Below are 15,496 nucleotides of genomic sequence, written 5' to 3'. Positions count from 1 at the left end.
CCCTCTCAGCCTGTTCCACCTTTTCTCTATGGGCCTGTATCGGGATTAATTTCCCTCTGACCACTGCCTTCAGAGCTTCCCAAACCGTCGCTGCAGAGACCTTTATTTCCAGGTAGTTCTGGATGTACTTGTTAACCCGCCCACAGATCGCTTCATCCGCTAGCAACCCCACATCCAGTCCACAGCGGACGTTGCCCTCTCTCCACACTAACCCGTAGGTCCACCCAATGTGGGGCATGATCCGACACTGCGATTGCTGAGTACTCAGTATCCACCACCCTTGCTCAGAACAAAAAAGTTGATGCGAGAGTATACCTTGTGGACATGTGAGAAAAAAGAAAACTCCTTCGCCCTTGGCCGCGCAAACCTCCATGGGTCTACACCCCCCATCTGTTTCATAAACCTCTTCAATTCCTTTGCCGCAGCCGGCCTCCTCCCTGTCCAGGATCTTGACTGGTCCAATTCCGCATCAAAGTCTCCTCCCATGATCAGGTTATGTGACTCTAAGTCTGGGATCTTACCTAACACCCGCCCCATAAATTCCACATCGTCCCAATTCAGAGCACATATGTTCGCGAGTACCACCCGTACCCCTCCAGTTTCCCACTCACCATTATGTACCTACCCCCCTTGTCTGACACGATACTCCCTGCCTCGAATGCCACTCGTTTGTTGATCAAGATCGCTACCCCCCTGGTCTTTGAGTCCAGCCCTGAGTGGAATACTTGGCTAACCCACCCCTTTCTCAATCTCGTCTGGTCAATAACCTTTAGGTGTGTCTCTTGTAGCATTGCCACGTCCGCCTTCAGCCCCCTCAAATGCCCTCTTGACCGGCCCATTCAACTCTCTGACTTTCCATGTAATCAGCCTGGTCGGGGAGCTTCACCCTTCTTAGGCCAGTCTCTAGCTCGCACCCTCCGCCTCCTCAAACCACCCCCCCCCCCCCCCCCCCCCCCGAGCATTCGCCGTTCCCGACCTCCCATTTGTCCCCTAGTAACAGTTCCTCCTCTGTCAGCAAAGCAGCCCCACCCCCCCTCTCCCTACCCCCCTTGCAACAGCTCTAGAAACCCAACCCCCCAAGTCAAGCTCCGGCTTAACATCTACTCGCCCCCCACTGCGCTTCCGTGAGTCAGCTGACCCATGCTGACTTGATAGCGCCCGCCCCTGGCACCAATCAGTCTGTCTCCCCATTGTTCTCTCCCCTCTCCCCCCACTTGGACAAACATATTAAAAGCATCACATTCCCCAGTAAACAAACATTAAAAAAAACAGTGAAGAAACAGCCACTTTAGAAAAAACAAATACCCAAAAACAGAACCAGCCCAAAGACCACCCCCCCTCTAACCAGCTCCCTGCAAGACAAAATTACCTTTAGCCATCCGAACAGCCCCTTATTACACAAAGCACTACTTATACTTATACAGCCCACCACAACAAATCACCACCACAGTACTCTCCAAGGCTTCAGTGTCTTTTAGTTCGCCTCCAGCCTCTTTTCTTCAATAAAAGTCCATACTTCGTCTGGTGTTTCGAAGAAGAAGTCCCGTTCCTCATGTGTGACCCACAGACGGGCTGGGTACAACATCCTGAACTTCACCCCTTCTTAAAGAGGGCCGTTTTTGCCCAATTAAACCCAGCTCGCCTTTTAGCCAAATCCGCTCCCAGGTCCTGATAAATGCGCAGCTCACAATTCTCCCACGTGCTGCTCCGTTCCTCCTTGGCCCACTGCAGAACGTGTTCCTTGTCCAGGAATCGGTGAACGCGTACCACCATCGCCCTCGGCAACTCGTTCGCTCGGGGCCTCTTCGCGAGGGCTCTGTGCGCTCTATCCACTTCCAGGGGCCGAGGAAACACCTCACCCTCCATTAACTTCTCCAACATGTCTGTCACATAAGCCCTCGCATCCGATCCCTCACAGCCTTCAGGGAGGCCGACAATTCTAAGATTCTGCCTCCTGGACCTGTTCTCCAGGTCTTCCAGCTTCTCCTGCATTCTTTTCTGGCGGTCGTTCATTATCTCCACCTTGGCCTCCAGCACGGTTATGTATTCCTCGTGCTCGGACACCTTTTCTTCACCTCCTGGATCGCTCTTCCGTGGGTCTCTTGATTCTGCACAACTTGATCAATCGAAGCCTTAATCAGGTCCAGCGTGTCCTTCTTCAGCTTCGCAAAGCAATCTTTGAAAAACTTCACCAGCTGCTCCGTCGACCACTGTGCCGTCTCCCCACGGCCCTTGCTCTACGCCATGCTGTCCCGTGCTACTAGCTCTACTCGCGTCTTCCTTATAGGACTTTGTCTTCTCACACGGCCACTTCTGGTCCAATTTTCCATACACCGGAAAGGGATTTCTCCTCACTGTCTCACTCTTCACCGATTTATCCCATAAAATCCGGAAAAAACAGGGGAAAAAGGTCCAAAAGTCCGTCATAGGCGGGAGCTATCAAATGTGCGACCTACTCCTCCATGGCTGCCACCGGAACGAAGACACATTGTGAACAGTCCATATATATCTAATTATCTTCCCAGCCCGTTTTTCTGGGTGAACTTGTCTGTGTCCTCTGGCGTGTTAAAATAATGCTCCTTATTGCCGTACTTTACCCAGAGTCTGGCGGTGTACAGAACTCCAAACCGCATCTTATTCTTGAATAAAGATGCTTTGGCCCCATTGAACTCAGCCCAATGATTGGCCAGGTTGGCCCCAATGTCCTGATGGATGCGGATTATATGTCCCTCCCATCCTCAGGATCGCGTTCTTCTTTCTCAATTAAGAATTCGGTCCTTGTCCTGATATTTATGGAGTTTAGAGATAATTGCCTGTGGAGGTTCTCTGTCTTTGGGCCTTTGCCGGGGCGCAAGTGCCTCCCGCCAACTTTCCAAGCATCTGCACGACATACTCTGTCAGGTTTCTGCCCTCTGTGCCCTCAGGTAGTCCTACGACCCTTAAGTTCCGGTGGCCAGACCTGTTCTCCTAATCTTCCACCTTCCCCTTGAGCGCTCTCTACGTCGTCACCAACCTTGCCTCAAGCGAGGCTGTACGATCGCTCTGGTCTGTGGTGGCCTCTCCAGTTCCTGCACTGTCGTCTCCTGGCTCACCAGTCTCCGCTCCGTTTGTTCAAGCGCCTCTTTGAAGGGGGCCAACGCGATTTCTATGACTGACATGAGGTCTTCCTTGATGGAGTCCCTGTGCTTTTGGAGCACTTGTGGGGTGGGTGGGTCGACAGAGAACCTGCTCTGCAAGTTGCTTTATTTTTAAAAATATTCCGTGTTATCTCACCCAGTGCACGTTGCTGCTGATTATAAATGCTGAGGAGATTGAACAAATTAAACCTGCAAAGTGGCAGAAAAGTCATAACCCCTTTAGTTACAGGAACTAATTCAGCATGTGTTGTAATTCTACAAACATAAATAAGCTTTTTCTTTTAAATGCAAAGGTATTTTTTATGTATATGTAGAGTCATTGCAGAGAGAAGTAGTCACAATTGGTAACTCCATATTTTCTATTTTGTTTCTATTCTGTACTCCACTTGCTGTGCAGTCATGAATCATGCAGTAATCCAGTCAGAATAATAGCACGTGGAATATACTTCAGCCCCAACTGCTAAAGAATACTGCCCCCTGTCTGCAGTGACAGTGCATTCCTCACATTCTAAATCTTCAAATCCAAAAGCGATTGGAAACAATTTTGAACCTAACTCAGCCAGCAAGAAACAATCAGAATCAGGTGCAATTCGTGGTCCTGACCAATTTTCCTCCTTTAACCAACACTTTCAGACTCATAGGGCGGGATTTAACTGGCCCTTTAGCCACAGACGCAAATTCCCTCATGGCCGCAAAATATCGTGAGAGGCCAGAAACGGAATTTGCGCCGGTGAGATGTTCACTTAGACCTTACTGAATCTTCCCACCCACCAGGGTGTGAGTCACATGGGTTCGAATTACTACTAGTTTTTCAAAATGGGCACCAGCCATGACCTCCGAGACAGAAGATGGAGAAGCGCACCCCTCTCCAACTAGTACCAGGCAGTCCAAAGGAACAGAGCCCACTACCCGGCTCGGAGTGGGGGGGAGGGGGGGGGGGGGGGCACTGTGGTGGGGGTGGTTTCAAGGGTGTGGGGTGGGGGGAATTGGTTGAGGGCCACGGCTGGTGTGTGTAGCCCTGACGCCTGCTGTCTGTGTCATTCAAACATTTTTAGAGCACTGCCTCAGTCTGCTGCCTGTGTTGTCAGTAAAGTTTAATGAGTGCTGAGTTGGTCAGCTATTAGTGGCATGGGGGTACGTGGCGCCTGTGGGTGCGGGGCTCAAGAGGTGGGGGGAGCGTTTAATAAGGCTGAAGGAGGTGGACTGAAGGGATGAGGTGGATGAGATCCCCAAAAGACCGCCTTATATGAGAGATGGGTATTTTTACAAAATAATCTACTCCAGATTTTCTTAACACAAGCTCAGCTCCGCAGGTAGGGACAACTCATTGTTCAGTGGAGAATTGATTGATGCCAGGAAGGTCTCAAGTTTGATTATTTCTTTCATGCTGTTTACAATCATCAAAAAGATTAATGGAGGCCCGACAGCAATGAGACCTCAGGATGATGCAACCAGAGCAAGAAAGGTTCCTATTAGCCTTGCCAATCCCTAAGGCAGAATGTAACTGTGCCATGTAACATTCCCGAAACTCATTCCCTCATTGGCTCTCATGAGTTAACCCTTAACAATGTCAGTTGCCACATTCTCAAAGTGAAGGAGAATGTGATTTTCACAGTAACTTAATTGCAGCGTTAATGAAAGCTGACTTGAGACACGAATAAAGATTATTATTATAACTCATGGCTCATGGTTTTCTGCATTGCAGGAATTTTATGATTCAAGGATAAATGCTTGGGTACATGGGATCAAGAGGGAGTCTGTCTGCATAAGTACCGGACCCCAATGTCTGCCGTTGAGGATCCATTAGCCCTCAAGGTGGATAGAACCATTCAGTTGACTCTGGCTATGAGGGATGGTAGACTATTGAAACCTTCTGTCAGAATACCCTCTGATGTTGAGATTAAGGGAGGGGACAATCAGACGGGAGGCCAGAGGTGACTCTGAAGGCATATTGGAGATGGAATGGCACCTGAGATGTGAGTAGCCGCCAGATAATGTGTAGGACTGGCTGCTTCCAGGACCGGGATGACAATGGATATGGGGAGGTACTGAAGTTAAGCGGCTGCAACACCAACCTGACTGTCTCTCTCTGGGTAATGCTGAGGAAAATCCCACTTAGCTGCAGGTCTTTCACATTTACTTTCCTGTGTATACAAACAAAATACCTGTTGTCCAGTGGGACATTGAATATGTGGAAGGATGTTGTTCCTGTTGAGTGCATTCTTGCTGGAGAAACCTGCAGGTAAAAATAAATACTTCAGACTTGAGTCATTCCCGTTCGCCTGGAAAGGTCTTTGCTATATTTGGCGCCCTCCTCAATGTTCTCCTCACCTGAATTTGTGGCAGTTTGTGTTAGGCAATGGTAGCCACCTTACCAAAGTGATTGGTTGTTCTTAATATGGGAACTGCAGTATTTAACATATGTTGAGACAATGCTGTTCAGCAATTTGGCTTTGGGGTAATGGTTAAACCTGCGTCTGCCCTCACCGGTCACCTCTGATTGATATGGAGTGGCACCTTCTGGAATATGCAATCAGTAACAGGAGCCCTAGTTGTGTCGTTTGTAGGGGTTTTAGTCAAGTATATAAATTGTAGTGGCACATATAGGCAGTGATACAACAATATTGTCATATTGCCAATTAACGTTGTCAGACTGCAAAAGTGACATGCGGTTTAACATTAAAATTCTGTTACCAAGGCAACAATGTGCTTTCAAATTAATACAAGGATTATAGGCCATATTAAAATGTCTCTTCAGATGTAGTTTGAGAATGGAGCTTTCACAATAGAGTGTGACGTTTAATAAATGAATCATCTGGTATAAAGTGGATGTTGTTAGTTAAATGTCAGAAGTAGTTCATTCACCGTGACATTATTCCTATATGATGAAAATAAAGTTTAAAATAATAAAAGCTTATTTTCTGCTCACCCTGCATTCTGCCTTTTCTCTCCATCTGTTTTCCATTTTAGTTAATGTTACTTTTTACCCTTTTTACATTTAAAAGCTAGGTTGAGTCTCTCTAAACTGTTTGCTCATCAGATCCATAAAACTAAAAAGAAAGAGGAAATGTTTCCTTCCTTCAGCCTCAGCTGGCTTTGAAGGCAGAATATGTGATGAAAAACCTGTAGGTTAACTGAGTAATGCCCAGTGCCCGGCAACGTGTTTCACACAGGTCTTATCTCGTTACATATAACCAGATCTTGACAACTACATTGTGTGAGTCTGCAAGTGAGGCTAACTTGATAGCCATCAAGTGTCAAAGTTATGAGTTACCATTTCCCTGGTGAATGGAGATCTTTATCATATCTGCCATCCACTATGACCTTCTCGGTACAGTTGAGTGTTTTGCATGTAGAATGTTCTGCACCTTAACTGTGCCCATAATACAGGCATATGCTATAACATCAGGGTCAAAAAAAAACATGTGATTCACTTACTGGTGGAAAAGGAACTTAGGTTGATATAGTACTTTTCGTCACGAGCCATGGAGTCATTATGGTACAAAGGGAGGCCATTCAGCCCATTGAGCCCAAGCTGGTTTACTGCAGAGCAATCCAATCAGTCCCATTCCCCTGCTCCATCCTCTTGGACCTGAAAGTTTATTTCCTTAAGGAGCCCATCCAGTTCCCTTTTCAAATCATTAATCATCTCTTTCGTAAATCCATGCTGACTCTGTCCAACCCTGCCACTGTTTTACAATTGCTCCGCTGTTAAATCTTTTACAATGGACTCAAGCATTTTCACCACTGCCGACATCAGGCTGACTGGTCTATAATTTCCTCTTTTCTCTCCACCTCCCTTTTTAAATAGTGGAGTTACATTAGCTACTCTCCAGTCTGTGGGAACTGTTCCAGAGTCAATAGAATCTTGGAAGATGATCACCCACTATTCTAGGGCCACTTCCTTAAATACTCTGGAATGTAGATTATTCTGGTCCTGGGGATTTATTGGTCTTCAATCCCATCAATTTCCCCAACACCATTTCTCTACTAATACCAATTTTCTTCAGTTCCTCCCTTTCACTAAACCCCATCGTCCCCAACATTTCTGGTATATTATTTGTGTCCTCCATTGTGAATACGGAACAAAACTGTGTCCCTGTTTGATTCAGGCCCTTGATTTCTCTGCCTATCACTTTTTTTAAACCCTTTTCTGCCTTTTGTTCTTGTCCGTGTTTCCCCCTATTCTGACTTCTTGCATAGGTTCCTATCCCCCTGCCATGTAGTTTAAATCCTCCACAAACAATCTACCAAATACTAGGACATCAGTCCCAATCCTGTCCAGGTGTAACTCGTCCAGTTTGTACTGGTTCCACCTCCCTGAGATCCGGTCCCAATGTCCCAGGAATCTGAAACTCTTCCCTTTCGCACATCTCTACCTATCTAACCAGTCGTAATCTTGTACACCTCCATCAAACCTCCTCTCATTCTCCTTTGTTCTCAGGAGAACAATTCCCGCCTCTCCAACTTAACCTTACAGCTATAAATCCCTCATCCCTGGAACCACTCTGGTAAATCTACTCTGCAACCTCTCAATGACCTTCATACCCCAAAGAGAATTTCAGCCAAGAAAGTACTCTGTTGTAAAGTTGGAAAATGCATGACAGTCAGCTGGCACATGGTAAACTCCCACAAACAGCAATGAGACATATAATCACACAAACTATCTTAATGATATTGGTTCAAGGATAAATATTGGTTATACCACCAGGAGAACACCCTGCTCCTCCTCAACGAGTGCCATGAGACCTTTTACACAACCTGAGAGGACATGTCAATTTTACAGCTCCTCTAAAAGACAGCATCCACAATACTTCCGCATTCCCTCAGTTCTGCATTGAAGTGCCATCTAAGATTATATGCTCAAGCCCCTGGAGAGAGGTTTGATCACAGAGCCTTTCAGTCTCACAAGACACGAGGCATGGAGAAAGGTAGTCACTGACTACCACTGATCCATACTGCTTTCTCATCCACTCTCCATAAACGCCCATAGGAAAATAATGATAGGATGGATACCGAAAATATTAAAGCGTTCTAAAAAATAAATAGCAGATTTGCTAACTTGCACTGCCATAGACCCTTCCTGTCTTACCAGCTGTGGCTTACCTTCTGCTTTATTTCTGGAGCTTCTATTCTTCTCCTTGTTCTTCCCAACTGCATTGACTTTTGTTCCCTCAATGTAGCTTTACTGTTCTCTGTGCAAAACTTTTCTCCTCCTTTATAGCTCATTTGTTCTGTGCCCCAATGCCCATATCCCACTGCCACCACTCCATGTGGACAGCACCCGAGGGATCAGACAGTTCATAGAATCCTTACAGTGCAGAAGGGGGCCATTCGGCCCATCTACTTTTGGTACATGTTGAAGTTGTTCCTTTTAAATTGATGTTTTCACAACATCACACGTGAAGGGCTGAAGAATGGAACTAGCTGGTTAGCCCTTTTGGGAGCCGGTGTGGACATGATGGGCCGAATGGCCTCATTTTGTGCTGTAAATAACTACTAAAATGATTTTGAACGCAACTCCTACCTTCTCAGACTATAGTTACACTGACTATAACTTGCATTTGTAAATGGTAATATCGATAATCAACAAACATGCATACTAACCTTTCCTTGTGTGTTCGTTTTTAGTGTTCCATCTCTCAAGCAAAGTGACAACTGTGGTGCCAGAAAGCTGCCTGCTGATATTTCTGGGTTTGGGCCTTGGTGGTATTGTCCTTGCAGCTGCCAAGAAACCAGAGTACCAGCTGGACCCAGATACCTTCTTTCTATTTCTTCTGCCGCCCATCGTGCTAGACTCAGGGTACTTCATGCCCAGCAGACTCTTCTTTGACAACTTTGGTGCAATTCTGATGTATGCAGCAATCGGCACCCTTTGGAATTCATTTACAACTGGAACAGCGCTTTGGGCTGTCAAACTAGCTGGCCTCATGGGTAAGTTGCAGTCTATCATGATTCTTGCTCTGTTTACTGTAATGATATGTATATATGTAGATAACTAAAGGGTTAATTATAACATCTAACTGTAATACTACCACTAGAGGGCACCACTAGATCCCACTATAAGAATCAGCTCCCAGAGGATCTTGGTCTCTTTTCACCCAGGAGTGACTAGACAGCAGTAGCGTATGAGAGATAGATCATAGCATAGTTAGCACGCGTAGTTTGGAATCAGTTAATACATTAATATTTAATTACTTGATTACTCTTGATAGTTCGGCAGAGTGTTAAACTCAATTATAATTAATTGTTACTTCATAAATTAGTTTGCTTTAAGTTGAAGACTCGTGGTTTCTTCAGGATCACATCATCAGACCTTCTGGACTTATAGCAACTAGTAACGATATGTATTACTGAACCCAGTAATATAACATTGACCATTATGGATCAATTCACACTGGTAGATCTGCACTGTATAAAAAGGGCAATGTTAGAGCCTTAAACAGTAAATAGACTAATAGTTCCAAAAGTTGCATCTTTCCAGACCAGGCTGTTGGGATCTTTTCTTTCATCAACTTTAGGAAGTTGAGTCCATTATTTTGCCTGTTTTCTTATCAGAATTGTGCAACTACAGTTTATGGAATGGATTTATGCGTGCTCCTTTACTCCAGTAATTGTCACTGTTTCTTATTGAATTGAGCTTGGTATCTGATCATGTGTCAGTCAGATGGGTTTGAGCCAGAGCATTGAGGAAAGAGCTCTATTAACAAATGCTGAACTGTGCTGCAGTTAGTGTTAGTCTGCTTCATTCAGTTCTTGATAATAGAGAACCCTGAAACAGGTAGGAAAGGAATTTAGCAAGTTGCCTTTTGGCAGTCCTTTGTCTCATTTTGTGATGCACAATTCCACACTCTTACTCTCCTCGGGGTTAGTTTTACTTCTTGGCAATTGTGTGAAATAGGCAACATCACACATTATATCATAGATTATCATAGAATTTACAGTGCGGAAGGGGGCCATTCGCCCCATCGAGTCTGCACCGGCTCATGGAAAGAGCCCCCTACCCACGTCCACACCTCCACCCTATCCCTATAACCCAATAACCACACCCAACACTAAGGGCAATTTTGGACACTAAGGGCAATTTATCATGGCCAATCCATCTAACCTGCACATCTTTGGACTGTGGGAGGAAACCGGAGCACCCGGAGAAAACGCACGCACACGCGGGGAGGATGTGCAGACTCCACACAGACAGTGGCCCAAGCCGGAATCAATTCTAGGACCCTGGAGCTGTGAAGCAATTGTGCTATCCACAATGCTACCGTGCTGCCCCTGCCCCATTTTGTTTTTCATTTACGTATTTATCCCCCCCCCCCCCCCCGGGGAGTCCAACAAACAAAGACTGCGATACACTACTTCCAACTGGAACGGAACCCTTCCTCCGACCTCATGAGAGCAAATTTGATTTTCTCCAATCTTAGGAATTCTGACAGGTCCGTCAGCCAGCCCGAGGCTCTAGGTGGCTCCATCGATCTCCACCCAAGCAGGACTCGTCGCCTGGCTACCAGTGAAGCAAAGGCCAAAATGTCAGCCCCCATCTGCTCAAGCAGGTCCGGCAAATCTGACACCCCGAAGACCACCACCAACGGACAGGACAGGGCTCCTTCCTGACCTCCACAATTCCCGAACATAGTCTCAAAGAACGCGGCCCAGAACTCGACCAGCTTTGGGCAGAACCAGAACACATGGGAGTGGTTTGCCGGACCCCTCTGGCATCGTTTGCATCGTATCCTCCACATCGGGGGAGAAACCACTCATGTGTCCTATATCTGGAGGTATCTTAAACTTGCTCCCTTTAAGGAGTTGAAAGTTCTCCTTCAGCTCCTCCAGACTTGTAAACCTACCTTCCACATGTATGTCCCTAAACCTCATCACCACCCCTCCCTCTTGCACGTTTTGTAGGTAGTGTCCATTCCCGCCAAAATGAATCCATGGTTGCCACAAATTGGTGCAAACACGGACGTGGTCCTCAACCTGAAATGGTGCCTGAATTTGTTCCAGACTTTCAATGATGTTACCACCACCAGGCTTGTCGAGACCCTGGCCAGGTAGCATGGGAGAGGAGCAGCAACCAGCACCCGCAAGGACGTCCCTACACATGATGCTTCCTCCATCTGCATCCACGACACCCCCGGATCCCCAAGCCAAACCTACACCCTTTCCATGTTCCCACCCGGTAATAATACACAATGTTTGGCAGTGCCAGACCTCCCGAGTGCTATACGACCCTGCAGGACAGTTCTACGAATCCTAGGATTCTTCCCTGACCACACAAAGCCGATTTCAGTTTATCCACCTTGGTGAAGAACGATTTGGGTGAAAAATCGGGAGAGACCGAAACACAAAGAGGAATCTCGAAGGACATTGATTTTTAGCGACTGCACTCTCCCCACCAGGGAGAGCGGGAGTGAGTCCCACCTTCTCAGGTCCCCTTACACCCCTTTCACCAACCTAGCCAGGTTCAATTTCTGGAGCCGGGCCCAGTCGTGGGCCACCTGGATCCTCAAGTACCTACACTTAGTTTGGGACAACTTGAATGGCAGTGCTGCCAGTTCCGCCTCCCCTCCACGGGGGTTAACTGGGAAGATTTCACTCCTACTTAGATTTAGCTTGTATGCTGAGAAGTTTCACATCATCATGGAAGATGAAAATGACCTCTGCAGGGAAGCTGCACACAAAGGGGCATGGGAGATATATAGAGTTGTAGACTTGTGGCCCTGCTTCTCCTGCTAAGATCATAGCAAACTTTCTAAAACAATCGTTCAGCCTCAACTGGAGTATTGTGTCCAACACTGGGCACCACACTTTAGAAGGGATGTGAAGGGTGCAGAAAAGATTTATGATAACGGTTCCAGTGCTGAGAAGGTCAATTATATGGATAGATTGAAGACGCTGGAGTTGTTCTCCTCTGAAAAGGTTGAGAAGAGATTTGATAGTGAGACAGAACAGCTAGAAACGATTTACGTTGGTGGAAGGATTGAAAATCAGAGGACACAGATTTAAGCTGATTAGCAAAACAACCAAAGACACATGAGGATGCACATTTTTAAACATTGAATAGGTAGGATGTTCAGCCTGAAATGGTGGAGGCAGACACAATCATGGCTTTAAAAAAGGAGTCAGATACACATCCAATGGGGAAAAAACAACTTTGCAAAGCTTACAGAAGAGGGCAGGGGAAATGGCGGAGGGGGTGTGTGTGTGTGTGTGTGTGTGTGTGGAAACTGGGGAGATATATACACATTTGGGTGCTGGAGAAACAATTACAATAGTTATGTCCAATACAGAGAGGGCAATACGAGAATGGATCTGGTGTTGGTGTTGTTACTTGCTTCTCCCAGGCAGTTTTCGCTGTCGTTGTTGTTGCGCGTTCACCTCCGCTTCGGCCGTTCGTCCCGTCTTTCGCCCGTATTGTCCTTGCTCTCTGTTACTGTATTTGCCGAGTTTGTTATCGTTTCCCGTGCTCACCTTCCAGCTATCATTCCCTCGCTTCCCCCCCCCCTCTCTAGTTCCCCTCTATTGTTCCCTGTCTCCTCCCTCTTCCCTCTTCCTCCCCCACCTTCTGCCCACCCTTTCCCCTCGCATCTCTTGTGGTTCGCCTTACTTTTCTCATCTTCTTTAACTTCCTCCTGCAATCCTGTTACCTGTTTCAGTATGAAATCACCAAATGGGCTTAAAATATAGCAGTTGGTAGTGAAAACAATTATTTCAAAGCAGTTATAAAATGAAACCAGGCAATATTTTGCAAATTGTATAAACTAATTTAAGTGCCTACAGGTGGGGCATGCATTAGATAATGACATTTGCACAATTGATGCTGATGGTGGCTTGGAGAGTAGGGAAGCAACTATTTGTAATGTCTCACTTTGTGAATAAGTCCGAAACTGTGTAAAGATTGACTTCTAGTCACCTCCTTCACCAACTGCCCCGAGGCATTTAATGATATTGCCATCGCTGAATCCCGCACTATCAACATCCTGGCGTAACCCAGTAAACTGAATTGGAGCAAAACTGAACTGGACTTAGCCATATAAATACTGTGACTACAAGAGTAGGTCAGAGGCTAGAAATCCTGCGGTGAGTAACTCAACCCTTGACTCCCCAAAGCCCATCCACTATCTGTAAGGCACATAATGCACATAGTGCAGCTTCAGGAACATTCAAGAAGCTCGATACAATCCAGGACAAAGCAGCCAGCTTGATTGGCACTCCTTACACAAACATTCACTCCCTCCACCACCGACCAACAGTGGCAGCAATATCTACCATCTACAAGATACGCTACAGGAACTCACCAAGACACCTTAGGCAGCACCTTCCAAACCCACGGCTGTTATTATCTGGGAGAACAAGGGTAGCAGACACATGTGAACACCACCACCTGGAAGTACTCCACCAAGTCACTCACCATCCTAACTTGCAAATATATCGCCTTTCCTTCGCTGTCATTGGATCAAAATCCTGGAACTCCCTAGCAGCACTGTGCGTGTACCTACACCACAGGGACTGCAGCGGTTCAAGAAGGAAGCTCACCACCACCTCTTCAAGAAAATTAGGGATGGGCAATAAATGCTGGCCCAGCCAGCGATACCCACATCCCGCAAATTAATTTTTAAAAGTTTTACATTTTAGAATGTTGTGCATTGACATGATTGCTGACTGATTTAATTCAGTTCAAATTTGTCTTCAGCCCAAACGTCATGTTTGTTGTTGCAAATATTGAACGGCAGCTGGTGCTGGGATTGAATTATCTCAACTGAAAGATGACTTTGATGTAGTATGTGTGCTTAATAACATGACCCAATCATAAATCATTCAGGCTCAGCACTTTTTACATGGTCCATTTTGTCAAACGAATATTTTACACTTGTAAAACAAATAAAACGATTCCTTAAAGATTTTTTAAAATCCTTTCTATTTCTAATGCACAGTTTAAATGATTGCCTCCTTCATGCATTGTTCGCACTGATATTGATGCTTTAACCGGAATCAGGTGCTATGACAAATGGGGAATTATGTTTGGTACAATGCACTGGCATTGAAGCTGGAGCACGCTGCAGAGGCAAGGGAACAGACAAATGCAGCACTCCAGCCCTACTTTGAATTATAGCCAAGCCAAAGTTGTAGCTCTGGCTAAGATTGAAGAACAGCTGTGAGAAGACATTTTTTCAGGTGGGGTATATTTGTTGGATTTCAATTGAAACACTATACAATGTTTGAGGGGAGATGGTAGCATCGTGGTTGTGTCACTGGGCTAGTAATCCAGAGATGCAGGCTCATGTTCTGTGGGACATGGGTTCAAATCCCACCACGGCAGAGGTGGAATTTAAAATAAATTAATTAATAAAATCTGGAATTGAATACTAATCTCTATAATGGTGACCATGAAACTATCATCGTTTCATAGAATTTACAGTGCAGAAGGAGGCCATTCGGCCCTTCGAGTCTGCACCGGCTCTTGGAAAGAGCACCCTACACAAGGTCAACACCTCCATCCTATCCCCATAACCCAGCAACCCCACCTAACACTCAGGGCAATTTTGGACACTAAGGGCAATTTAGCATGGCCAATTCACCTAACCGGCATATCTTTGGACTGTGGGAGGAAACCAGAGCACCCGGAGGAAACCCACGCACACACGGGGAGGATGTGCAGACTCCGCACAGACAGTGACCCAAGCCGGAATCGAACCCGGGACCCTGGAGCTGTGAAGCAATTGTGCTATCCACAATGCTACCGTGCTGCCCGTTTATTTTTAAAATATTTTTATTTAAGGCATTTTCACATATATACACAAAGTATCAGAAGGACAACAAAGCAACTCAATAAACAACCACAACTCACCTACCACCAGACACCAACAACCCGCCACATCCTGTCTTCCCCATTTTAACCCCCCCCCCCCCCCCCCCCCCCACCCCACTTGCTGACACCTCAATCCTCCTTAAAGAAATCGATAAACGGCTTCCACCTCTGGGTGAACCCCTCTGCCGACCCTCGCAGAGCGAACTTGACCTTTTCCAGCATCACAAATTCTGCCAGGTTGCTCACCTACACTCCCGCGTTCGGTGGCTCCGAGTCCCACCATCCTGGCAAAATTCCGTCTCCGGGCTATCAGGGACGCAAAGGCCAAAACGTCGGCCTCTCTCATCCTCTGGACTCCCGGGTGTTCCGACACCCAAAATATCACCATCTCTGGACTCGAAACCACCCCCATACCCAACACCTCAGACATCACGTCCAAAAAGCCCTGTCCGAACCCCCTTGGACACACCTAGAATATGTGGGCATGATGCGTGGGCCGCCCCGCACACCACCCACACCTGTCCTCTACCCCCACAAAGAACCTACTCAT

General features: G+C 46.4%; 1 protein-coding gene across 2 annotated transcripts in view; it reads left to right on the top strand.

Moving 5' to 3' along the window:
- Positions 1–15,496, top strand: part of LOC140430717 (sodium/hydrogen exchanger 5-like) — a 468,359-nt gene that overhangs the window by 192,484 nt on the left and 260,379 nt on the right. For both annotated transcript variants that reach the window (XM_072518384.1, XM_072518385.1), the window contains exon 2: positions 8,769–9,071. In XM_072518384.1, coding sequence (XP_072374485.1) covers positions 8,769–9,071 — 303 coding nt within the window. The remainder of the gene's footprint in view (positions 1–8,768; positions 9,072–15,496) is intronic.

This window comes from Scyliorhinus torazame, chromosome 10 (genome assembly GCF_047496885.1).
Source record: "Scyliorhinus torazame isolate Kashiwa2021f chromosome 10, sScyTor2.1, whole genome shotgun sequence".
Classification (NCBI taxonomy): Eukaryota; Metazoa; Chordata; class Chondrichthyes; order Carcharhiniformes; family Scyliorhinidae; genus Scyliorhinus; species Scyliorhinus torazame.
The sequence above is the reverse complement of the archived record's forward strand: the minus strand, read 5'-3'. Positions and strand labels throughout refer to the sequence as shown.